The sequence below is a fragment of the Bos javanicus genome, chromosome 23 (assembly GCF_032452875.1).
Source record: "Bos javanicus breed banteng chromosome 23, ARS-OSU_banteng_1.0, whole genome shotgun sequence".
In the NCBI taxonomy this organism is placed as follows: domain Eukaryota; kingdom Metazoa; phylum Chordata; class Mammalia; order Artiodactyla; family Bovidae; genus Bos; species Bos javanicus.
The window spans coordinates 27047043-27071536 of NC_083890.1; the positions used below are offsets into that span (position 1 = coordinate 27047043).

General features: G+C 45.9%; 2 protein-coding genes and 1 pseudogene across 2 annotated transcripts in view; all 3 read right to left on the reverse strand.

Moving 5' to 3' along the window:
* Positions 1-1168: 1168 nt before the first annotated feature.
* LOC133236459 (pleckstrin homology domain-containing family A member 1-like) lies at positions 1169-3777 on the reverse strand (annotated as a pseudogene).
* Positions 3778-6100: 2323 nt separating this feature from the next.
* Positions 6101-24494, reverse strand: part of LOC133236461 (butyrophilin-like protein 1) — a 39552-nt gene continuing 21158 nt past the window's right edge. The window contains exon 11 of the transcript XR_009732898.1: positions 6101-6176. The gene's annotated coding sequence lies outside the window, so the exon portion shown is untranslated. The remainder of the gene's footprint in view (positions 6177-24494) is intronic.
* LOC133236460 (butyrophilin-like protein 1) lies at positions 6174-21538 on the reverse strand. Its single transcript, XM_061398487.1, has 10 exons — positions 21049-21538; positions 19202-19296; positions 16599-16946; positions 12642-12923; positions 12325-12525; positions 12032-12052; positions 11911-11937; positions 10823-10849; positions 7425-7451; positions 6174-7016 (listed from the first exon to the last, which is right to left on the reverse strand). Exons 2-10 carry the CDS (start codon positions 19284-19286, stop codon positions 6346-6348), a joined length of 1689 nt encoding a protein of 562 aa, XP_061254471.1. The 5' UTR covers positions 19287-19296; positions 21049-21538; the 3' UTR covers positions 6174-6345.

The window sequence follows — 24494 nt, forward strand, 5'->3', positions numbered from 1 at the left end:
GATATTGAATGGTTTGACTTGAAAACGAACAGAGATCATTCTGTCGTTTTTGAGATTGCATCCAAGTGCTGCATTTTGGACTCTTGTTATCTACGATAGCTACTCCGTTTCTTCTAAGGGATTCTTGCCCACAGTAGTAGATACAATGGTCATCTGAGTTCAATTCACTCATACCAGTCCATTTTAGTTTGCTGATTCCTAGAATGTCAACGTTCACTCTTGCCATCTCCTGTTTGACCACTTCCAATTTGCCTTGATTCATGGACCTAACATTCCAGGTTCCTACCCAATATTGCTCTTTATGGCATCGGACCTTACTTCCATCAACAGTCACATCCACAACTGGGTGTTGTTTCTGATGTCATTCCCATCAATTTTCTCTATCACAGCATTCAGTCATCATGGTACTCTCTGACTGTTCTCACTCAAAGTTTTTACTCTGCCTCCTCTCCTCAAACTTTCTCCTCAGATCCTTTCATTCTTCAAAGATTCTTCCTCACTGATTACTCCCAGTTTCTCCTCATAATTTTTTCTTGCAAGTTTCCCTCAAGAGGCTTTTCCTCATAATTTCACCTCACCACGTTTTCCCTTCATGTTTTCTTTTTCACTTCATTTTCTTCTCACATTTCCCCTTCGATGTCTCCTCTTCTCATAAGTTCCTTGTCACTGACTTATGAGCTTACACTTTCCCCTCAGCCTTTTTTACCTCAAAATTTGCCCCCACTGTCTTTTTTCCCTCAGTTTCTTTTCACCATGTTCTTTTCTCATATTATTCTCCTCATGTCCTGCTTTTCTCACAATTTTCTTCATCGCCAACATTCTTCATAGTTCCTCTTACAAGTTTGCTGAGCTTCTATTAGAGTATACAGAGAGGGGAAATGATAATTTATATTCATCCAACAAATATTTATTAATTATACATATATAACAGGAACTATAACCCTAGACTTTGGGGATACATGTCCCTTATGAGACTTATACTCTGGAGGAAACTCAGGCATCAATCAAGTAGTCAGGACTAACTGTAAATTGAAATAACTGCTCCAAAATCAAGAAAAGGGATTCTGTGAGACCAAATAATGAATGCATTCCATTTAGACTAGAGAGACAGCCTGAGCACCAACTGAATCAAAAGCAAAGAACTACAGAAAGAACTCAAGGGAGAGGGTAAGATAAAAAATAAATTTGTTTAATCTATGGTTACCAAAGGGAGACTTGGGGGTGAGGGGGGACAGGAATAAATCAGGAGCTTGGGATTAGCATACATCCTCTACACAAGACACATCACTCACCTTGAGATCCAGAGCATCAAAAATGGCTATAATTTCAAAATTGTCCACACCGTAGTATAAATTTTACAGCACACAGACATCATGATTTAGATATCTTTGGCAATATTTCATTCAATAATATTAACCAATAAGAATGTGTAGAAATTGAACATCTAATAGGAAGTCACAGTAGCATTTTTAATACAACCAAAATAATAAGCATTGTTCCTGTTTTAAATTGTGAAATATTTTAATTTTCCAATTCATTAGGAAAAAACATCACACACTTTTATCACCCCATTGAGAACAAAGCTTCAGACAGTTGATACTGAGACACTTTGGGCTTTTTTTCTTTTTTTTTTTTTCTTTTAAGAAATTACATTTAGTTAAGCCATTCCCTAGCTTCTTGGCTTACCAGCTTATAAACAGTACAGCAACAAGGCAGGATCCTATATGCATTAAAACCCATTTCCCCTTTATCATCTTTGGTGAGAAAACTCAGAAAGGACACTGAGAGCTGATAAGGCATATCAGGCTACATGTGTTTCTACCTCACACATCACTGTCTGGAAGGCTTGCATTATCCAAGTCCACAGGGTCATAATTTTGTTTCTGAGGGCCATTTTTCTTTGAGGTTTCAGCAGAGCTTGTTCAGTTACTTTGGAAGCTGGTTCTCTTGGAGAGACAGTCTAGACCTTGAAATTCCATGGCTTGAACTTGGCAAGAGATTCATAAAATCCTAGCTTCTCCATGGTAAAACTTGAGATCAAAGAGTAGAGTTGCTGTGAGAGGCTGTGGAATGTGCAGTGGCTGCTGCACACTGGCAGAGCAGAGAGTGTGTTTAGATTTGGAAAGACTGTTGGAATGTTCCTGCAAAGAGGAGTGGTTGGTGGTCAGACACAGGCAATCATTAGCAAGATAAGTAACTCAGTGTGAGACATTATTCTAGGGGAGCTGATCTGCCAGGTCCCACTGTGCTACAATGGCACCTGAGGCTGCTTTAATCCCACTGTGCATTTCTTCAGGGCTATCAGCCTGCACATAGAAAGTTCCAGAGGATGTTACAATTTCAAAGAGGTTGTCTCTCATCATTACGTCACTTGGTTTATGTTCCTGGACTTTATGAACCTCTTTAAGTTGTTTTACATGGAGAGGTTTCTTTTCCAGCTCAGATCTAAAGTAACCTGTTGTGTTTTTATCCAGTTGAAAATATCTTCTCTTCCAGTTTTTCATCACTGTTCTCTGTTTTACACAATATCCAGCTTTGATAACTGCACTATCTGAAGGTGGTTTAGGAGTAAAGTAAGGAAGATAGATTTATGACCGCTTCAAGTTATCTCTATCAATAGTTTGACCACCTTCATTTGCTTCTTTTTGAGTTGAGTAATGATGGCCACGCTACCAACAGTGTCAGTTCTGTAAAACATTTGCTTCTTCCCACATTCACCTTGGTGACCTGTTATCAGAATGAGGCTGTGAGACTGATTGCTTTGATACTGTAATTTTTATAGCTTTGTTCAACACATTTATCCATTCTACTAGGTCCTACTGATCATTGGCTTGCAGGAAATAGTTCCTAATCCCTGCATTCATAACTTTGAAATGTAGGTAAATTAGAGAACTTCCCTGTTGCTCAGACAGTAAAGAATCCTCCTGTAATGGGGAAGAAAGAGGTTTGATTCCTGGGGCAGGAAGATCACCTGTAGAAGAGAATAGCTACCCACCCACTCCAGTATTCTTGCTTGGAGAATTCCATGGACTGAGAAGCCTGGGAGGCTACAATCCATCTGATCACAAACAGCTGGACACAACTAACACTTTCTTTTTTTTTTTTTTTTTAATGGCTCCACAATCACCAATCCAGAAGGTATGTTCTGTGGATTATCCATGTATCATACAAAACTATCTCCTTTTAGTATCCAGTATGAAGTACCTCCAAAGAAATTTTGCACTCTATTCATTTTCTTTAATGTCTGGAAAACCACAAATGCAATTCTGATGATCCACGTAAGTCATTTCTAAGCTTGACCAGCACTTGTTTGTCCCTTGAGCCTCACAGCTCACTTCAACCGGTGCTGTGCTCGAAGAACCCGCCCCACTAACCCCGCACAGGCCCACAGGCCCACAGGCACTGGGCTGCCTGAAGCAGCCTGTGTTTTTCCATTAACCATTACCACTGGACTTGGAAGTGCAGAGGGGCAATACAATGATAAGGGGCACACAATGACCATGGCTCCAGCTCTTGGTCAAAGCTTTTTGCAATTCACCCTGCCTCTGAAAATTCTCTTCTTCATTTACACCTTAATTCAGATAGCAGTTCTCTTATTTTCAGCTGCTGTTAACAGAAATGAAAAACCTAGATCCTTCTCCTTAACTCTTTAAATGAACACAACACAGGTTTTTTACAGGTAACAAAAATTTACTGAGATTTGGGGGAAACGGGTATGTTTTATCCATCCCAGAATAGGAAATACAAAAAGCAAAATATTAGACTCCTTAAAACTCCATCAGCATTGGAAGAATCAATATAGTGAAAATGAGTATACTACCCAAAGCAATTTATAGATTCAACGCAATCCCTATCAAGCTACCAACAGTATTCTTCACAGAGCTAGAACAAATAATTTCACAATTTGTATGGAAATACAAAAAACCTCGAATAGCCAAAGCGATCTTGAGAAAGAAGAATGGAACTGGAGGAATCAACCTACCTGACTTCAGGCTCTACTACAAAGCCACAGTTATCAAGACAGTATGGTACTGGCACAAAGACAGAAATATTGATCAATGGAATAAAATAGAAAGCCCAGAGATAAATCCACGCACATATGGACACCTTATCTTCGACAAAGGAGGCAAGAATATACAATGGATTAAAGACAATCTCTTTAACAAGTGGTGCTGGGAAATCTGGTCAACCACTTGTAAAAGAATGAAACTGGACCACTTTCTAACACCATACACAAAAATAAACTCAAAATGGATTAAAGATCTAAACGTAAGACCAGAAACTATAAAACTCCTAGAGGAGAACATAGGCAAAACACTCTCCGACATACATCACAGCAGGATCCTCTATGACCCACCTCCCAGAATATTGGAAATAAAAGCAAAAATAAACAAATGGGACCTAATTAACCTTAAAAGCTTCTGCACATCAAAGGAAACTATTAGCAAGGTGAAAAGACAGCCTTCAGAATGGGAGAAAATAATAGCAAATGAAGCAACCGACAAACAACTAATCTCAAAAATATACAAGCAACTCCTACAGCTCAACTCCAGAAAAATAAACGACCCAATCAAAAAATGGGCCAAAGAACTAAATAGACATTTCTCCAAAAAAGACATACAGATGGCTAACAAACACATGAAAAGATGCTCAACATCACTCATTATCAGAGAAATGCAAATCAAAACCACTATGAGGTACCATTTCACACCAGTCAGAATGGCTGCGATCCAAAAGCCTACAAATAATAAATGCTGGAGAGGGTGTGGAGAAAAGGGAACCCTCTTACACTGTTGGTGGGAATGCAAACTAGTACAGCCACTATGGAGAACAGTGTGGAGATTCCTTAAAAAACTGGAAATAGAACTGCCTTATGATCCAGCAACCCCACTGCTGGGCATACACACTGAGGAAACCAGAAGGGAAAGAGACACGTGTACCCCAATGTTCATCACAGCACTGTTTATAATAGCCAAGACATGGAAGCAACCTAGATGTCCATCAGCAGATGAATGGATAAGAAAGCTGTGGTACATATACACAATGGAGTATTACTCAGCCATTAAAAAGAATACATTTGAATCAGTTCTAATGAGGTGGATGAAACTGGAGCCTATTATACAGAGTGAAGTAAGCCAGAAGGAAAAACATAAATACAGTATACTAACGCATATATATGGAATTTAGAAAGATGGTAACAATAACCCGGTGTACGAGACAGCAAAAGAGACACTGATGTATAGAACAGTCTTATGGACTCTGTGGGAGAGGGAGAGGGTGGGAAGATTTGGGAGAATGGCAATGAAACATGTAAAATATCATGTAGGAAACGAGTTGCCAGTCCAGGTTCGATGCATGATGCTGGATGCTTGGGGCTGGTGCACTGGGACGGCCCAGAGGGATGGTATGGGGAGGGAGGAGGGAGGAGGGTTCGGGATGGGGAACACATGTATACCTGTGGCGGATTCATTTTGATATTTGGCAAAACTAATACAATTATGTAAAGTTTAAAAATAAAATAAAATTGGAAGAATAAAAAAAAAATTGTCAAGTATAGAGGAGAGATAATTTCATAAAGCTTTGCATCTTGAGAACTCTGAAACTGAATAAAATAAGTTCTGTGTTGGAAAAAAAAAAAAAAAAACTCCATCAGCCACCCATTTCCCTGGAAATTTTTTGCTGGCCAGCTTTTTTAATTTGATAGTGTCCATCCTCCAAAATAGAACTGGGAACCAACCGTCACTCTCTGGGTTCTATTTAACAAACTCAAACTGGATAAAGTAACACCACCAGGCTCCCCTGGTGGCTCAGACTAAAAGAATCCACTTGCCAATGGAGGAAACCTGAGTTCAATCCTTGGGTCAGGGAGATTTCCTGGAGAGGCAAACTGCAAACTGCACTCCAGTATTTTTGCCTGGGAAATCCCGTGAATAGAGGAGCCTGGTAGGCTTCAGTCCATGGGGTCACAAAAGAGTCAGACACAACTTAGTGACTAAGCAACAACAAAAACACGATATTAGTCTGCAGAGTAATTCAACATCTCATCATTTAGCATATCCAAACAGTATAAAAACTTTATGAAATATTTTTCATTACTAAAAGAAAAACAATGTCCCATAGTAAACTTCAGGCTACCCCCAAACCAACTCAGAGAGTCAACTTTTATAATCTGTTACCTGAGCACATGGCATGAACTGAAAATTCTCATAACCACAAGCCCAAGAGCCTGTCTCCAGAGCAGGAGGTGAGACTCCAGCCATCCAGGAGGCACCTCAGAGGCCTCTGTCACAAGGGGTCTGAAGCTCCAGGAAGAGCCACAGTAAGGGTCCAGGAGAGTGACAGGCCCTAAGGGGACACAGCCTCGGGGTTGCAGGGGAGCAATGGAGACTCGGCCCCTGGAGGACCATCAGCACCAGAGCCTGAGTTGAACCCCACCCCTGGGAGGCTCACAGGCTCCTCCAGAGAAGGATTGCTAAGGGCAACAGGGAGCCCCTCAGACCCTCCCACCTTGGAGCAGACGGTCATGGACACATCCCCTGACCTAATCATGAAGTATGGAAAGAGAGTCCCAGAGAAGGAAGCCTGAGGGAAGGAGAAAATGTGGGAGCCATCAGTCATGTTGTAGAAGGAGACGTCCCCTTCCTGGTGGTCCAGGAACACCCCCACCCTAAGCCTGGGGTGGGGAGCCTGCATGAGGGATAGCTGGGTCTGAGGTATAGTACAGGCACAATATTCTCTTTCAAATCTCCCCACAACCCAGAACCCCTTATCTGGGGACTCTCTGTACCAGTCTTTCCTATTCACACCTTCCCTATAGACCCCCAGGGCCCACTCGCTTTGGTCTCCATCCCTGATCTCCACCTCCCAGTAACAGCGCCCTGATGTGATGCCCTCAAAGCCCAGTACACTGAAGGTATCTGCAGTGTTCACACAGGAGGCCTTCAAGGTCACACTTGTCTTTTCATCAGAGACGACAAGGTCTGAATGGGCAGATCCTGGATCCAGAGTGACAGGCCCTGTGGAGAAAGTTGTCTATCATTCAAGGTCCTCCCCTCCCCAAGAACACACAACCACCCCTCAACCCAGAATCCCAGCTGCATGGGAGGAAGGCTAAGCACCCTGACAATAGGAACTTGTGATTCAAGTCTATGGGCCTCCAAGCAGGAAACGGACCCATGAGACTGATTTCAGGTTGCAATATGTTACAGAGCCCTTGAGGACCAGCCTGCTCTCCAAGGGCTGAAGGATGTCTATTTAGCATTCAATATCAGTCAAAGTCATCAGCCCCACTTGTGTGTGACTGTCACCACCACATCCCACCCCACACTATTGATGGTGCCAGCATCTACATCACCACTGAGAAGTGAAGGAGAGGCCACAGGGACAGCAGTAGGAAAATCCAGAAAATACACAAAGTCACTCACAGTCCTGGAACTCCTCCTTCCGCCAATCTACAAGGAAAACACACGTTTCATATCAGGGGTTTGTAGAAACTGTACATATCAAGGTCAGTACTTAGTATCATGAAGCATATTTTTGAGAGAGTTATAGGGGGAAATATTTTGGAAATATTCAACTGATGCATGTATTTCTTTTCATAAACACACAGAGAACCATCATGTTGCAATCTTAGCATGAAGGCAAAGCCATAAATCTTAATACTGAGGGGTGAAGAGGCTTGATATCAATCTGAACATAAAAGTCATTGCCCAAACTTCACTATAAAATAACATTTTCTCAAGTCCTTAGCCGCACATCCTTAAAACTAGGTTTTCTGGAGAAAGAATTGGGGAGATCAAAATTTCCAAGGTTCTTAAGCAATTATGAAGAGCTAATTGAACTGAGTGTGCAGATTACCTCTAAGTCAGTGGTAGAGAGAATATAACTTAGCTGAACTGAACTCAGAGAATGACTATAAGTCATTAGTGAAGAGAATTTGGGATACAGCATCAGAGAAATCTTGCTCAGTTAGGAGACAATGGAGAGATTTCAAGGAGAGGAGAGGGATGTTTGAGGTGAGAAAGACAGACATGCAGTGAGAGGAAAGACACTCATGAATTCTCTTCTGCTTTTCATAGGGTTAGTGGAACAAAAACAGTTCTACCTGTGAAGGAAAACCCAAAATATTGGATCTAGTCATCTGCTTCCCCCTATAATTGCCCAGAGAAGCTGTAAGTTTTCAGGAGAACCACAACAAGAGGATCCCAAAGGTGTCCATGTTCTAAACCTCAGACTGTGTGGATACACTGTGGTAAAGGGAACTTTACAGACGTGATTAAGAACCTTAGGATGTGACCAAAGGTGAGGGGGAGAAAACCCAAATACCTAGCCAAGGCCTGCTGATCCTCGGCCAGCCCCAAACCAAGAATCTTAAGGACCAGATCAGACTAGTGTCCCCAGGGCAATGGCCTGATATGACTAAAGAAGAACATAAGGATCCCTTTCCCAACTGACCCAAGGCCAAATAATTTCTTCCAACCTCCATACTCACTTTTGGGAAAAAGAAAGGAAGCTCAACAACCAAACCAAACCAAAGCCTATATGTCATAAGACACTGAAATGTCTGCAGTGAGAGAGCTGTTGCCTCCAACAGGGTAGAGAATCGGGGACAAGATTAGAACATTTATGGAAATTAGTAAATGCTCTTTTTTTGCAATTTTGGGGTGTAAATTTATTATACCATTCCTACTTAATACAGGTTCATGCAGAAATTAGCATTCCTTTTATTTGCCTGATGGAAATAAGATCACATAAAGTGACCTAACTCATGTGACCCTTTAAGAAAAAATGGACTTTAATTTATTTGTTCTTCACCAAGACACTAATTGATTCCTAACTATAAATTTGTATACCACAAGTGATAGAGATTAACAACAAGAAAAAGAGGGAATATGAAAAAAGAGAGTTGGCATTTAATTGTGAGACTCCTCATGTATCAAGTGTGATGCTATTCTTCACTTAATTGCTACAGAAAATCATTAATACAATTTTTTCCAATTTTATGAATAAAAAGAGATCTGACACTTGGCCACCTCCCACTTGACACTTGTCAATATGAAAATGTTGATTCTAGCTTAATGGGTTTTATCTTTACAAAACAGAAGGTTACACAAGGTATACATTAAAACACATGCTCTTTAATCTAGTAGGTAAGGGAGAGATAGTAAAAGAGGACTATCTGATCCCCATGTTTAACATAAATCCCAGGGTGAATCAGTAAGAATCCCTAAGGTGGGATCCTAAGTCCTCAGGCATCTGGCTCCCAGGCATTTTCACCCTTAGTTTACCCTTCTCTGTCCCTCACGATCTATATTCCTGTCTGTAAACAGAAATATTCCAATCAGGGAAAAGGCATACTGCACAGGCTTACAGGGTACAGATCTTTAACTCACCCCAAAGCTAAAGGGTTCTCAGAACAACCTTACATTACATTAGGATGCCCCATACCACACTCCTGCCCTAACCACTACAGGAAGATTGAGATGGTCTCATTATCAGAGGTAAACTGAATTACATGGTTACTTTAAAATGGCTTTACCTGCTTTTAGTCTTCCTGCGCCTCACTCTTTTCTATATGTGAAAATGTAAGAAGAGAATATATCTGCAATAGTATTTGTGAAGTTTAACTGAGAAAATATATATGAAATATAATATACTAATGTATTAACATTCTGTATTTCTTATACAGATGAATAAATCAAGGTAAATAACGAAAAAAAATAAATAAATAAAATGGGTTAAAAACAAATATGCCTTTACTGAAATTTCTTAAAGAGATATCAAGGAGTTGATCACACTTTATGCACCCAAATAACTTGTACACCCTCTGTGTGCTCCCCGACAAACCACCATGGCTGTGACTTGTGCTCTGTCTTCCACCACTACAAGCCACTCCATCTCTATAAGACAAATCTCAGACACGGCACTTCCTCCTTATCTCCTCCTCTCTTCCTCCATCTGGTCTTGTCTTCCCTGATTTGCTTCCCACCATTTCTCTGTGAAATGATTTTGTCTCCTCTACATTTCTTCTTTCCCAATCTTGGCCCACGGCCTCTAATAAACTCAACCAGGAATGAACCCATCAGCAAATACAGAATTCTCTGAAAAGGAAGATCATGGTTGTTACATTTTTGTCCCTGTCACACAAACATATACAGAAGATTTTGAATAGAATTTAAGAACTTTCATAGACCGTCACCCAAGGAGCCCATAAACACCCCATAGTTTTTGGACCCCAGATTCAGAACACCTGCTCTACAGCAACTAATTCCTCAGCAACCAAGAGGCTTGGAGGATGAAACCCAGCCTGGACACAGAGGCAGAGCATGAGGAGGTAGAGAGGGAGTCAACATATCAGAGGACCAGGAGGAAATAGGAGAAACAAAACTAGAGACAAAAAGGGAAGGCATTTTGAAACAAGACGGATCAGGAATCAAGGGCCACCTTGGGAAGAACTGAGTCTTAAGTAGGCAAGCATGACTTCTGAAATCTTCCAGAGATGAGCGATCCCTGATCCACACAGTCGTTCCCTGCTGCCATCCCTCCTCACCACTGACCCCTCCACTGTCACTGTCACAAGAAGTCCCCGTTGCACCAGGTGTTTGGGGAGGGTGCTGCTAACCCTGACCGTGCCCTGCAGTAGAGCACAGGCAGGATGGAGGCACATCTGTGTTCCAAGGAGTCCCTGCAGTCTCCAGGTGGAGGCTACAAAGGTGCCAAGAAGACCAAGGACACTACCCCACCCTGCTGTGGGGTCCCCTCAGGGAGAAGGGGGCAGAGACTAGGTCGGGAGGGGAGGCCACAGGAACTCACACCCACTTACCTGCATACAGCTGCGCCTTCCTCCAGGCTGAAAGGGAACACACTTGGTGAGACCTCAGCCAGAAGAAACCTGCTCAGTGTGAATCTATTTGCCCTTGACTCCCCTCTGCTCTGCAGGTGAGATTAACTACAGTGGGGGAGAGGCTGGAGAGGAGGTGCAGCCACGTGCAGACAGCAGGTGTGGTGGGGTATCCCCTGGAGCACAGGTCAGGTGGCCTGTGCACACTCCATACTGACTTCCACCGCTGTCCCACTGCTGCGTGTGATGTTTAGCAAGTCACTCAGCTGTTCTTGCCTCAAAACCCTCAAAAATTCTTATTCTATCTACATTCACTTCTGCTACTAAGGGTCAAAAATTCTACTATGTGTGGAAACATTTTAGGGAGTAAAATATAAATTATTATATAATTTTAAGAAAGCATTATTATATTCAGTTTTTTTCCTGGAAAAAAAATACATTTGCAAAATAACTTGACATGGGAACTATTTTAAGAAGTGAGATGAGCTCTGGGTAAAAGTGGCTAATCTTTCTCAGATGAAATATTGCTAGAGATAAACACTATTCAGGGGTATTGACAGCTCATTCCATGGCATTTCTGTGCATGGTCACCCCAGTTCTGCCCCATAACTTTTTGATCATCACCCAAAGAAACTAGAGGGAATGGACTCCTTGGACAGTGTTTTGGGATGGAGACAGGTGGTCACACTCCTAAACTTAATCAAGCTGGTCATTTGTATAGCTCCTTTAATGAAATCTCACAGCACATGACTTTTGCTTCTGGGTACTGACTGAAAACTAGATGCACAGAAGGATAGTAAACTATTAATACAGTGGGTCAGTCAGGGTTGGAATAAGACCCAGGATGCATGATAGACTCTGGGGTCATCATTACACCCAGGATCCCAAGAAATGGGTGGGAACCAGCATTCCAGACCTGGGAGAGCCCATGCATGGGTTCTGCCTCCTAGAAGCTTCCACTTCTCTCCCAGGGAAGCAGGTCCACATTTCTGTGCCTAGACAGAATGGAGGAGAGGGACGCCTTGGCACAGGTAGGACAGGAAACCCAAGGACACCGGAGAGTCACTCACCAGCCAGGTAAGCGGATTTCCTCCTCTCTGAAAGGCAACACACAGGAAATAGGTGAGCTAAGAACCAGACTGTCTCCTATGAAGGGGATGCAGAGAGCTCAAGAGGAAAAGCAGAACTTACCAAGTTCTTCCTGAAGTTTAGCTGAAAGAGAGTGAAAACAAAAAAGCATGAACTCCACTCCCTAAGAAAAAAAATCCACAAAATACCACCTCTCTGTTTGTAACCTCTGAAGAAGACGTTCCAACTGCAGACCCATTGGAGCCTCCCCAGCTCCAGCTGTCCACCCAGGTCTCCCCAGCCACCTGCTCTGGACTGGGATTTCCCCAGAGCCCTGCACTCAGGCCCTGTGGTCAGCGCATTCATCTCAGCACCAGCTGCCACATTCACCAGCCTTGACCCCTGTCCTGCCTTACCTGCATCCTTCAGCAATTCCTCCTTTGTCTGACGGTCCTGCTCGCTAGTCTGGCACAGAGTCTCCTTTTCTCCCATCTCCTGCATCTTCATGGAATGTTCTCTCTTGGTGTAACATCCAGCCCCAAGGAGCAAGATCACCAGCACAGTCAGGCTCACCAAGAAAGCCACCTTCCAGGGAGAGGCCTGGGGGAAGAAGGGCTCTGTGGCCCAGCCAGACACCCCATCAGGGCCCCCGCCCAGGACAGCCCAGCCTGGAACACCCAGGAACACCCGGCCCCCTCCTCTAGCCCCGCTGGAAGCCAGGAGCACCTCTGACCTGGGATGAAAATGGCCATGGCCTTCTCCTGGCCCAGGACAGGGTTGAGGATGGAGCAGGTCACGTTCCCCACAGAGCTGTCTCTCACCACCAGAGCTGCCTCCACTCTGAACAGCCCTTCAGCATCCTGGGTGTGGGCCTCAGAGAACGCCAGGAACTTCTCTCCACTGAGGTCTCTCCACTGCACCTGGGGCTTCGGGAACCACCCCGAGGCCGTGCACACCACGCGGACCCCATCTTCCTCAGGCCCTGTGATGCGCACCTGAGGGGCAGAGCCCACACCTGCGGGAGGCAAGATGTAGAGCCCAGGGACCCAGCAGTGCCTATGTGTGCACAACTCCAGGGGGTGCCCTGAACTTGGCATTCTGGGGGCTCTGGGGACAGCCTGCTCCCACAGGGAACAAGGAGGTGGCCCTGTCTCAGGGAACAGAAGGAAAAAGCACGGGGACCATGGGCTCAGAGAGCTAAGTCCCTTCTCCCCAGCTATGCAGTTGGAAGGGCTGATGCCTTGTAAACAGGGGGAGGAATGTGGTCCCAGGTCCACCCTTATCCTTGACTCTCCTCACATCACACTCTCTCCCGGGGTATCTGCTTCCACACCCACTGCCTCTCTTTGTAAATCACCACCAAAATTAAGTCATCGAACAACCCTGTGTCCTGAACCTCCCTTCCTTTTATCCACAGGTTTCCCTCTACCCAAATTCCTCACATATACTTCCAACTCATAATTCTAGAACTGAATATGTGATTTGGCTCCATCCGTGATGGATTCTGCATCAAAATATTACCGACTCTTCACTCCTCTTTATATCCAGCTCCCTGTCTGCCACAGTGTTTGGTGCCTCCACGCTCTGCCTCTGCACCAGTCCTGTGACTCAACTAGCCAATAAGAGATTAGGTCACGTGACTAGCTCGTAAAGTCCTTGTGTTGTTGGGCTGCTCTCCACCAGGGGGAGGACATGTTTACTCTAGTGCAGCCTTTCCTGCTGAAACTTTCCTAGATCAATCAATAGCCAGTTGAACAAACCCACATGAACAGACCCAGCAAAGGTTCTTATGTGACCTCCTCAGCTGACTGTAATGACAAATATGAATTAAAAATAACAGGCTTCATTCTCCCTGTTGAAAATAAGAGCAGAGATTCCCCTTCCCTTGTTTTTCTTAGAATATTTACTTGAGAAAATCTGTAATTGTATGTATTTTCTCCCCAGTTTTAAATGTATATAAATCCTTTTTGAGAACTAGATAAGAATTTTGACCCAGGAATGTCTTTCACTGGACCTAGGAGCCATCTGTAAATATAAAGTTCAAGAGAAACAGCACCCCACTTTCCCCTTCCCTGTCGGAGGGTAGGAGCCCAGCTTCAGCCATCACCAAGCTACAAGGTGTAAAAATACCTCCTGTCATAAAAACATAAGAATTTGTTTTTCCTCTGGCTTAAACCAATTAGCTAACATATATGGTCAGCTCAATTACCAGGAAAATTTAGAGTGAACTGTGTGACAGATGGTGCTATCAAGTCCTCCGACATGAGGAATAGTTATTGTTCATCTTAAAAACAAGTATATAATGGGTTGTATCTGCTTGGCTTTATAAAAGGGGGGAGATATCTTTCTGTCTTTACAATCTCTTATTCGATTGCCTGTGATGTCTATCACATTCTTGTTGAATGCCCATTCAGTAACAAAACCGTGTTCTTTCTCCACTAACTGTGAAGACGATTTCTGGTTTGGGAGATTTTGTTTTTGTTTTATGCCCAACATGACCAAAGAGGTATGAATAAACCCAGATAAGATTAGTCAAATACAGCCCAAACTAGCTGTACTCCCTTCATGCCTGAATTAAATAAGTGGTTATTGTTATACACCACTGTGATCTTCGTGACATTATCTTTGTGATAATGTGATACAGCATTGACAACAGATAACTAACATACATAAAGCAAAGAATCTTGCCCACCATCCAATTCTACAAGAATCAAGTCATTAACCTTTTAGTCACTCAGTGACAGTACACTCTGAATGGAATTCAGGGTGAAAATAGGGCAAGGCACTCTGTGCTTTGGAAAAACAGGCCCCTTAGATACTTAGAGATGTCTCAGGAAAAAATATTTAGTGAACCTAGATTCTTGCATCTTCCTGCTGCTGCTGCTGCTAAGTCACTTCAGTAGTGTCCAACTCTGTGCGACCCCATCTTCCTAGAAAAGTGCTAATATTGTTAACTGAGATATCTGATCCTTGTGGCAAACAGTAACCATTTACTGAAGTGTACGCTTGACTTCTGGGCTTCCCCAGTGGCTCAGCAGTAAAGAATCTACTTGCAATGCAGGAGCAACAGGAGACGCGGGTTAGATCCCTGGGTTGGGAAGATCCCCTGGAGGAGGAAATGGCAACCCACTCCAGTATTCTTACCTGAAGAATCCCATGGCCAGAGGAGTCTGGTGGGCTACAAGTTCATGGGGCCGCAGAGTCGGACACGACTGAAGCCACTTAGCATACTAAGCATGCTTGACTGCACTTGTTCCCTAGCCAAAATCCTGTATAAACTGGCTTCTCCCCCTACCTCATTGGAGCAGTTTCTCCGAGCTACTGAGAAGCTATTTCCTAGATTATATGCCCCTCAGTAAGACCCTGAATAAAACACAGCTCACAGTTCTTAAGTTGTGTGTTTTTCTTCAATCAACACACATAATTTTCAGTATTCTTACCACTAAACAACAAACAGCCAAAGCAAAACTCTCAGAGTTTCTGCAGTCTCCTCTTCCCCCCAAACTCTGTGTCCCCAAACCCACTCACTCAGCTTGCTCTACTTTCTAAACATCACAGATGTCTGATCCCCTCGTCCCTCTATGTGATCCCATTGCCTCTTCTGGGGGTCATCCTCTGACCCTGTGACCCTCGTAACTATATCCATGCCTTTAGCCTGGCTCACGTTTCATTCACCCTCTTCACAGCTGACCAAAGAAATGTCCCAGGCACTGTTCTGTTTAAAATTTCCTCAGTGGTACATCAACATCCATAGCACAGCATGCAAAGTCTTCTACAATCTAGCATCTACCTTGCTCCTCAAATGCCTCCTCTCCTCTTCCCCCCAGCTTCCACTGTCTGTGCCCCTCAGGGACCACACTGCAGCACCAAGGACTCTGGTTAACTGCTAGCAACTGAAATCACCACACTCTATCTCCTCTCTTCTCTCTTCCTCTCCTTTCTTCTCCTCTCCCCTGACTTCTCATATTCCAGCCCATCAACCTCAAGGCCTCTTTGCAGCCTGATCTAGTGAACTCAGGTGCCCCTTTCAGTGTTTATTACCTGCAAAATTCTCCTGACCACCAGAGAGAGCATTAATCAATCCTTTCTCTGTGCACCCCATGCCAGGAACATATCTTTATTCAATTGTTGTCATCTCTTACAACCCTCCACTCATCTTATCAACCACGGGGGCTTCCTGCTCCAGCCACACTCCTGCCTCAGGGTTTCACGCCAGGTGTTTCCTCTGCTGGGAACTCTGGTCCCACAGATATCTACGTGGCTAAATCCCTACTTCCTTTGAGCTTCTGCTCAAATTGTCAAAAAATCCCAACCTGAGGCTCTACATAACACAAGCCCACCTGCCCCACCTCATCCTGGTCCCCTTCCACTGTTATATTTGCCCTTTTATCATAAATATTAATACTTACCACCTCCTAATTTCCTCTATAACCTATTTATCAAAGTATTTATGAACTGCCTCTAGAATATAAGCTCCACAGAACAGGAACATTTTTTGGTTCATTGATGCATCCCAGGTGCCCAGAACAGGATGTGACATAGAGTAGGGTTTCAATATGTTTGTACCAAATAATGGAATGCGTGGATGAGTCTCCTGTTTCATATCTATAAAATGAGGGATTGATTGCCATTATCCCTGAAGTTCCTCCCAACTCCAATACTCCAGGATCAAAAATATCAAGTCACCAACCTGCCACCTTCAGCTCCAAACTGGCCTCTTCATAGAAGCCTCCCTTTCTGAAGAAGCAGGTGTACAGCCCATTGTCTGAAACATTGACATTCTGGATACGCACAGCAGCTTCTCCCTGGTTGAGGAGGTCCCTCACCAGCGAGGTCCGCCCTGCGTAAGGAGCCATCTGCTCCTCTTTCTGCTCGAGTCGGTCTTGATAGATGAACACAGCTTCTGAAAACTTGGAGCGGAACCACCTCAGCTCCATGTCTTCGGCGCTCATGGCTGGAGATACACGGCAGGGTAGCAGGACTTCCCCACCAAGCACTGCCACAATGGGGTCCGGGGGAGCAATCACGGTGAACTCCTCTGTGGACACAGACACAGGAGTGAGAGAGGAGGAGACACAGAGGGAGCTCAGAACACATGCTCAATATGATGGAAAGCCCCAGGCAGGCTGGGGACAGGGGTTGGGTGGGATGGACCCTGACCTGATAGGTTGAGCTGTGATGATTCACAGCTATTTTGAGCTAGATTGATGATAATTTTGTGACCCAGTTCAGTTCAGTTCAGTCGCTTAGTCATGTCCGACTCTTTGCGACCCCATGAACTGCAGCACGCCAGGCCTCCCTGTCCATCACCAACTCCCAGAGTTCACTCAAATTCACGTCCATCGAGTTGGTGATGTCATCCAGCCATCTCATCCTCTGTCATTCCCTTTTCCTCCTGACCCCAATCCCTCCCAGCATCAGAGTCTTTTCCAATGAGTCAACTCTTCACATGAGGTGGCCAAAGTACTGGAGTTTGTGACCCAGAAAAGATGTCAAAGAAAGTCCCTCATCCATCTGTATTACTGTCTTCACACCTTTCCATGGAAAATTCTAGCTCAATGGTTTCTACCTTCAGCATGCAGCAAAATCAGCAAGAGGGCTTATAAAACCACAGTGTTGGGCCAACACCCCCAGAGATTCAGTAAGGTCTGGGGTGGGCCCAAGGAAGTGCATTTCTAAACAATTCCCCAAGATGCTGGTACTGATGTTCCTGAGGCCTCACTTTGAGAAGCACAGATCTATCCTGCCCATCTTGGGCAGGACTGAACCCTGACCAAAGAGAATACCTGTGGTCAAAGTCAAAACTCCTTGATCATTCAGTCACATCCTAGTATAGCCACACTATTCTATTCCAGAGCTAAATTTATCTGTGTTCATGACTTTTTCCCCAGCTCAAATGTGCGCTAAAAACTAGACACAAATACTGTTTCCATTTAAAGCCTACCTTCACTTTTTTCACCCACAAGTGCCCATATTCACCCCACTGACATCTTCTCAGAGCCCGTTGCCTTCGGAGGCCTGGAGAATGAGCTATGACCTGAACCTTGTGCAGGACAGCCCTGCTGGATCTACAGAGAATGACTCCTCAGCTCCTGAGCTGATGAGAGTTGATCTGAGTCACCATGGTCTCTCACCTGGAGGACAACAGTACACTGGCCTCCCAGGGTCTCCTCTCCTCACTCCCAAGTCTGCAGCTCTTTCCACCTGTAAACCATATCCCTACTCTACCCAAAGATTTGCCAACTCTCCTCAGTCCCTTCAGTGGACCAAAGGCCCAATAGGGATGACACCCAGGGCTTCTGGACCCAAGCTCCTACTTCTCACCCTCTCCTTCACTTTGCTCTAGCCAAGACTTGCCTCCACAGTCCCTTGAACAATCCAGGCCCACAGCCAGCTTTGCACTGGCTGTTCTGTCTTGCAGAAGCCATGCTTCCACTGGAACCCTCACAGGCTCACCCCCTCCTCCAGGTTTTATTCTTATCTCACTGTCTCACTGAACAAAAACCTCAGTGAACACTGCTGCCCACTTCCCACCTCCACATGCCTGACTGCCCTCTACCCCATGCTGCTTCACTGCTTCTCCTCTCATTGCGTATAAAAAACTATTCATTATACTGCTTTCATGCATTTATTGTTCATGGCTCCCTGCTACGTTGTAAGATTTTACAAAAACACGAATCTGCCTGGTTTGTTCATAAAAAGCACCTACCACATGTTCAATACTCTGTAAATATATGAGAAATGGAAAGAAATAATTAATGAATGTGTTAAGTAAAATAAAGATACTACACAAAAAAATGATATGAAAGATACTGTCACATATGCCATAGTTGAATTTTTAAAACATCATGAACACCTCATTGGGTAACTATCAAGGCATTTTGATATGCCTTGAGGCTTAAAGACTTATAAGCCTTATAGTCTTTATATTTAGGCTTAGTGAAGTCACTCAGTCATGTCCAACTCTTAGCGACCCCATGGACTGTAGCCTACCATGCTCCACCGTCCATGGGATTTGCCCAGGCAAGAGTAATGGACTGAGTTGCCATTTCCTTCTCCAGAGGATCTTCCCAACCCAGGGAACGAACCCAGGTCTCCCACATTATAAGCAGACACTTTACCGTCTGAGCTACCAGGCTTAAAGACTCTCAAAAATTGAATGACAATTACTGGTTTGGGGACCATCAAAATTTTTCTAGAGAAGAGACTTTTCAAACAGCAACCCACTCCTAATGGAGAGAACCAGCCCAGCTCCCAGGAATCCACACAGGAAGAGGGGTGGGGTATACTCACGTGCGAAAGCCCCAGTAGGCAGCTGCGTGAAGAGGAGCAGAGAGATGAGGTGGCAGAGCACAGAGCCATGGAAGAAGTCCTCCATCTCCTCAGAGCTGGAGAGACACAGAGCAGGAGGCAGACCCAGGGCTGGCCCAGAGCTCAGGGATCCCGGTGGGGTGGAGGGCTCAGGGCCAGAAACAGTCCTGCAGGAGCAGAGCCCCTCACTGGATCCCCATGCTGATGAGGTGTTGGGCTCCCCACAACTCTGACACCCAGAAAGCACTGAGCCTGGGCTCCTCCCAGCCCTGTGGAAGCCTCTGTGGGGATAAACAACCACAAGGTTTGCTTGGGAAAAACGCCCCCCTTCCCTTCCCACCCTAATGGCACCTGCAGCCCAGCCCACTCTGCCCAGAATACCAGGTGCTTCCTTTCCCAGCACCGGGGGCCCCGAGCTGGGACCATCCTGCATTTCCCCATTATTCACAACCACCAGCAACACCTGTCTGCCAGTTAGGGACAGAGACGCAGGTTCAGCTCCTCACTGTGAAGTACAGACCAGCTCCCACTTCAGATCAGATCAGTCACTCGGTCGTGTCTGACTCTTTGCAACCCCATGAATCGCAGCACACCAGGCCTCCCTGTACATCACAAACTCCTGGAGTTCACTGAGACTCACGTCCATCGAGTCAGTGATGCCATCCAGCCATCTCATCCTCTGTCGACCCCTTCTCCTCCTGCCCACAATCCCTCCCAGCATCAGAGTCTTTTCCAATGAGTCAACCCTTCGCATGAGGTGGCCAAAGTACTGGCGTTTCAGCTTTAGCATCATTCCTTCCAAAGAAATCCCAGGGCTGATCTCCTTCAGAATGGACTGGTTGGAACCCCTTGCAGTCCAAGGAACTCTCAAGAGTCTTCTCCAACACCACAATTCAAAAGCATCAATTCTTCAGCGCTCAGCCTTCTTCACAGTCCAACTCTCACATCCATACATGACCACAGGAAAAACCATAGCCTTGACTAGAAGGACCTTTGTTGGCAAAGTAATGTCTCTGCTTTTGAATATGCTATCTAGGTTGGTCATAACTTTCCTTCCAAGGAGTAAGCGTCTTTTAATTTCATGGCTGCAGTCACCATCTGTAGTGTTTGGGGCCCTACAAACATCCTCCTCAAGGGGACTGTGGGTCTTTCAGAGGCATGCATGCTGCCTTTGCTGCTGGGTTAGTTCACCTGCACTTCAACCCACCCAGCAGGGATCAAGGACAAGGCCCGCACCCAGGTGCCCAGTCAGTCCCCACAGACAGCTTAATCCTCATCCCCACTGAATTTAAAGAAGATTTCTGCATTGGGGTTGGAGATCCCAGTGGAAACAGAGCAGCCGAAGTGAAAAAATGAGTCCTCATCAGAGAAAAGACCCCAAAACACTAAATGTTTGAGGTGGGGGAGGAGGCAGCTTAGGGTCCTGGGAAGGACAGATACGAGGGGCTAAGCACTGAGTCCTCCACCCAAGACTGGGCCCCTGTCTGCCAAGTTTCTCAACCATCTTTGTGTTATTCCTCATCTGCAAAATGAGGATATTAACGGCATTTCCATCTCAAGGTTTTCATGAGAATCACATGAATTTATATTTGTAGTCACTACATGGAATTAGAAAACAGCCTATTACTAGTAAGTGCTATAGCAATAGCACTCAAACAAATGAGTGAAGGTTCACCCCTCACTGTGGTGGTCCGGGGTCTCCCTAGAGCCACCCCACCATCCAGCACCACCCACCCTGCCCCCACCCCGCCACCTGCTCAGCCTCCTCCTCAACCCTGCTGCTCCCTGCTTGCTCTTCTCACCCACAAGTGTCTTCAAAACCCACTTACCTGCTCTGAAAGGCCAGGACTTCAGGGGCGTCTCTAAACTCAGCAGCATGAGAAGGTTCAGGGACCCTGGCAGACCCCAAATCTGCCCTCAGAATTCGCACCTGAAGTTAGTCACTCAGAGCCCCAATCCTGATCCAGATCCAAGTCTGAGTTCCTCATGTCCGGGGCCAGGTGGTCTCAGGAGAGTGGAGAAGCAGCAGAGCCCGGCCCAGGGGTGTCTGCAGAGACCAGACCGTGGGACCCTCGGGAACGATCCCGGACAGCTCAGTCCGCCCTTCTCTGGTTCCTTCACTATTGGAAAGTGAAACCTGGAAAAAGCAGTCCCGGCAGACTCTGCCCTGCCCTCTGGACAGTCACCCGGTTATCAAGAAGGAAACAGCCCGATCGGAGCAGCAACAAGAGAGTGGATTCAAGTAAAGCTGAAACCACCCTGAGGGGGACACAGACACACACTCGATGACCGTTCTCGACAAGTGCTCCACTCCAGGTTGTGCATGTGTGCTCAGTCACTCAGCTGAGTTTCATTCTTTGTGATCCCATAGACTGAGCCTGTCAGGCTCCTCTGTCCATGGAATTTTCCAGGCCAAAACACTGGAATGGGTTGCCATTTCCTACACCAGGAGATCTTCCCAACCATGCAGTCAAACCCACATCACTTGGGTCTCCTGCATTGGCAGGCAGATTCTTTACTACTTCGTCACCTGGGAAGACATACTCCAGGCTGGCAGCCTTCTAACCTCGGGAGTGGGGACTGTGTGCAGCACACAGTCTACACAGACAAGCACCTAGCCCCCGCCTGATTCCATGTCGGCTAGTAAAGTGCACAGGGCACAGTCCCCACCTTGGCTGCTTCCTTTTCTTCCCCAGCAGATGACCCAGGAACTCCCACAGCCTGGCCCCCAGGGGCTAACCCCCAGGCTTCAGGTGTTTCCAGAACCTTGGCTAAACGGACAGTGCCCTAAGGCTTGTTAAGATTGTGTATCACCCATGGCCTGGGCTCAGTCATTCAGACCCCCTTTCTGCCAGGCCCAGTGAACACCAGGAAAGGCCTGATTCTGGTCTCCAAAACAAAACCAACGGGACTGGCTCTTCCTCTCCAGCTCATCCCTTCCTGAATTTTCCTTACCTAGTACAGGACACCTGTGTTCACCCAGTTTTCTCTGTGGAAATTTGAAGGGCATCTTTCACATCCCACTCTCCCATGAAACGTGTTTCCAAGACATTCAAGATTTTCACAAATTCATGCTAACAGCCATCACATACTCTCATTTCTCTGCTGACACAGAGTTTTCCTCATGGGTCTCCCGCCCCACCTCCAGCCTCACTCCCTCCAGGTCATTTTCTTTCCAATGTCATGATGCTCACAGGTCAGTTTATGTCAACTTTATGCCTCACCCTTCAAGGGACCCCTCTGCTTCAACCTCACCTCCATGGCTCCGAGGCCTCCAACTTCCTATCTGACCTCATCCCATGCTTCTCCCAGCTGCCCCCTTACTGGTCTCACCAGCACTGGTGGGGGATCCTGCTCCTCCCCCACATTCCTCACGGTCCACTGTACAGCTCTCACCTCAAATGACCTTGCTCAAGGCATGCTTTGCTGACCTCCTGACCCCTATTATGAGATCCATACACAAGCCTTTTGGGGTTTGGGTGGCACCCTGTCTCCTCCACAGCCCTGACTTGTGTTCACCTGAGGAATGTCGATGGAATCCAGGAGAGGAGGCACTCTTTCCCAGCATGTAGGAAACACGCCATAAACATTGGTTGAGCTGACTGGCAGGAGTCTCTTCAGCAGCACATGGGCTACTCAACCTTGTCCAATTTCACAGAACACTCTAGTCCACAGAGAAACAGGAAGACTGCTAACTCTGAACTAATAGAGTCAACCTCTGGAAGGCTACAACAGCCCCACCATCTGCCCATCTCTGATTTCCTATCTGCTGCTACTACTGCTAAGTCACTTCAGTCGTGTCCGACTCTGTGCGACCTCATAGACAGCAGCCCACCAGGCTCCGCCATCCCTGGGATTCTCCAGGCAAGAACGCTGGAGTGGGTTACCATTTCCTTCTCCAATGCATGAAAGTGAAAAGTGAAAGTGAAGTCACTCAGTCATGTCTGACTCTTCACAACCCCATGGACTGCAGCCTACCAGGCTCCTCCATCCATGGGATTTTCCAGGCAAGAGTACTGGAGTGAGTTGCCATTGCCTTCTCCAGCTTTCCTGTCTACCCCAGACATAAAGACTTCACTAGTTACAGCCATGGACTGGCAACACCAGGTTCAACCACCACTAATGCTCCCTCAGGGCTTCCCTGGTAACTCAGACAGTAAAGAGTCCGCCTGCAGGGTGGGAGTCAGTATGTTCAGATCCCCTGAAGGAGAGCATGGCAACACACTCCAGTATTCTTGCCTGGAGAATTCCATGGACAGAAGAGCCTGGGCCCATGGGGTCGCAAAGAGTCAGACACAACTGAGCGGCTAAGCACACACAAGCACAGTGCTCCCTCCAGCCTGCCCAGTGTCCCAGTGTCCGAGGTTCAGGTCTGAGGTGACTTGGGCTCGTGTCTCTCCCTCCTCACCTCTGCCTCGTGGTTGTCACTATTATCTTCATTCTACAGATGAGAAAACCAAACCTCACATTCACAGCCGCACACTCAGCAAGTCTCTCTCAGCCTGTGTTCACTCCGGATGGTTCTGAACGACCCATTATATTTGTCTCCACAGAGTAAGGACCGGCGGATCCACAAAACCACAAATTGTGGATTAGTGCCCAGAAGTCTGGTCTGAGGTGTTACAGCTCTAGGCAAACCCAGACCATCAGGGTATACCTGAACACATCCCACTTTGTCTTCCCCAAAAGGTCCACTCCCTATAATATCCACCTGGACTCAAGAATATTTGGAATATTTATATTAACCGCAGGAGATCTAATGAGACAAGTTCAAAAATGAGCCTCCAGGGCCCCCCTAATATCTATGCCCCACTTACACCACCAATCCCTTCACCACAAGACTTTTTAAGGTCTCAGAAACATTAGAGGAATTTTATAGCAACCATATTTTATTGAATACTCCCTATGTGCCAAGAACCGAGCCACACAAATTCCATTTATGCTACTTCATTCTCACATATGCAGACAGACATGAAACAAGACATGAGTGCTGCCATCGAGGACACTTAGTCCAAATCCCTCACAGAGGAGGGAGGGGTTAGAGCTGCAGGGAGACTGCCCCCTCAGTCCTTCCCCAGCCCTCAAACCCAGCCCAGCTCACCCCCAGCTCCACACAACTCCACAGGAAGCAGGAACAAGCAGGGACCTTGGACTCAGACATGCCCCAAGATGATCTGACCAGAAAGCTTATCTCACCCTGAATGCCAGCCCTTTGAGTCCATACTGGAAGGAGAGAGGGGCGGGAATGACAAAGTACAGGAAAGATTTTTCTGGA

Coding starts and splice junctions, on each gene's coding strand:
- LOC133236460 (XM_061398487.1), bottom strand. CDS start 19,286: ATGGAGGACTTCTTCCATGGCTCTGTGCTCTGCCACCTCATCTCTCTG. Junction 12,053..12,324: donor GGAATTGCTGAAGGATGCAG/GTAAGGCAGGAC, acceptor ACTCTCTTTCAG/CTAAACTTCAGGAAGAACTT. Junction 7,452..10,822: donor GAAGGCGCAGCTGTATGCAG/GTAAGTGGGTGT, acceptor TTTTCCTTGTAG/ATTGGCGGAAGGAGGAGTTC.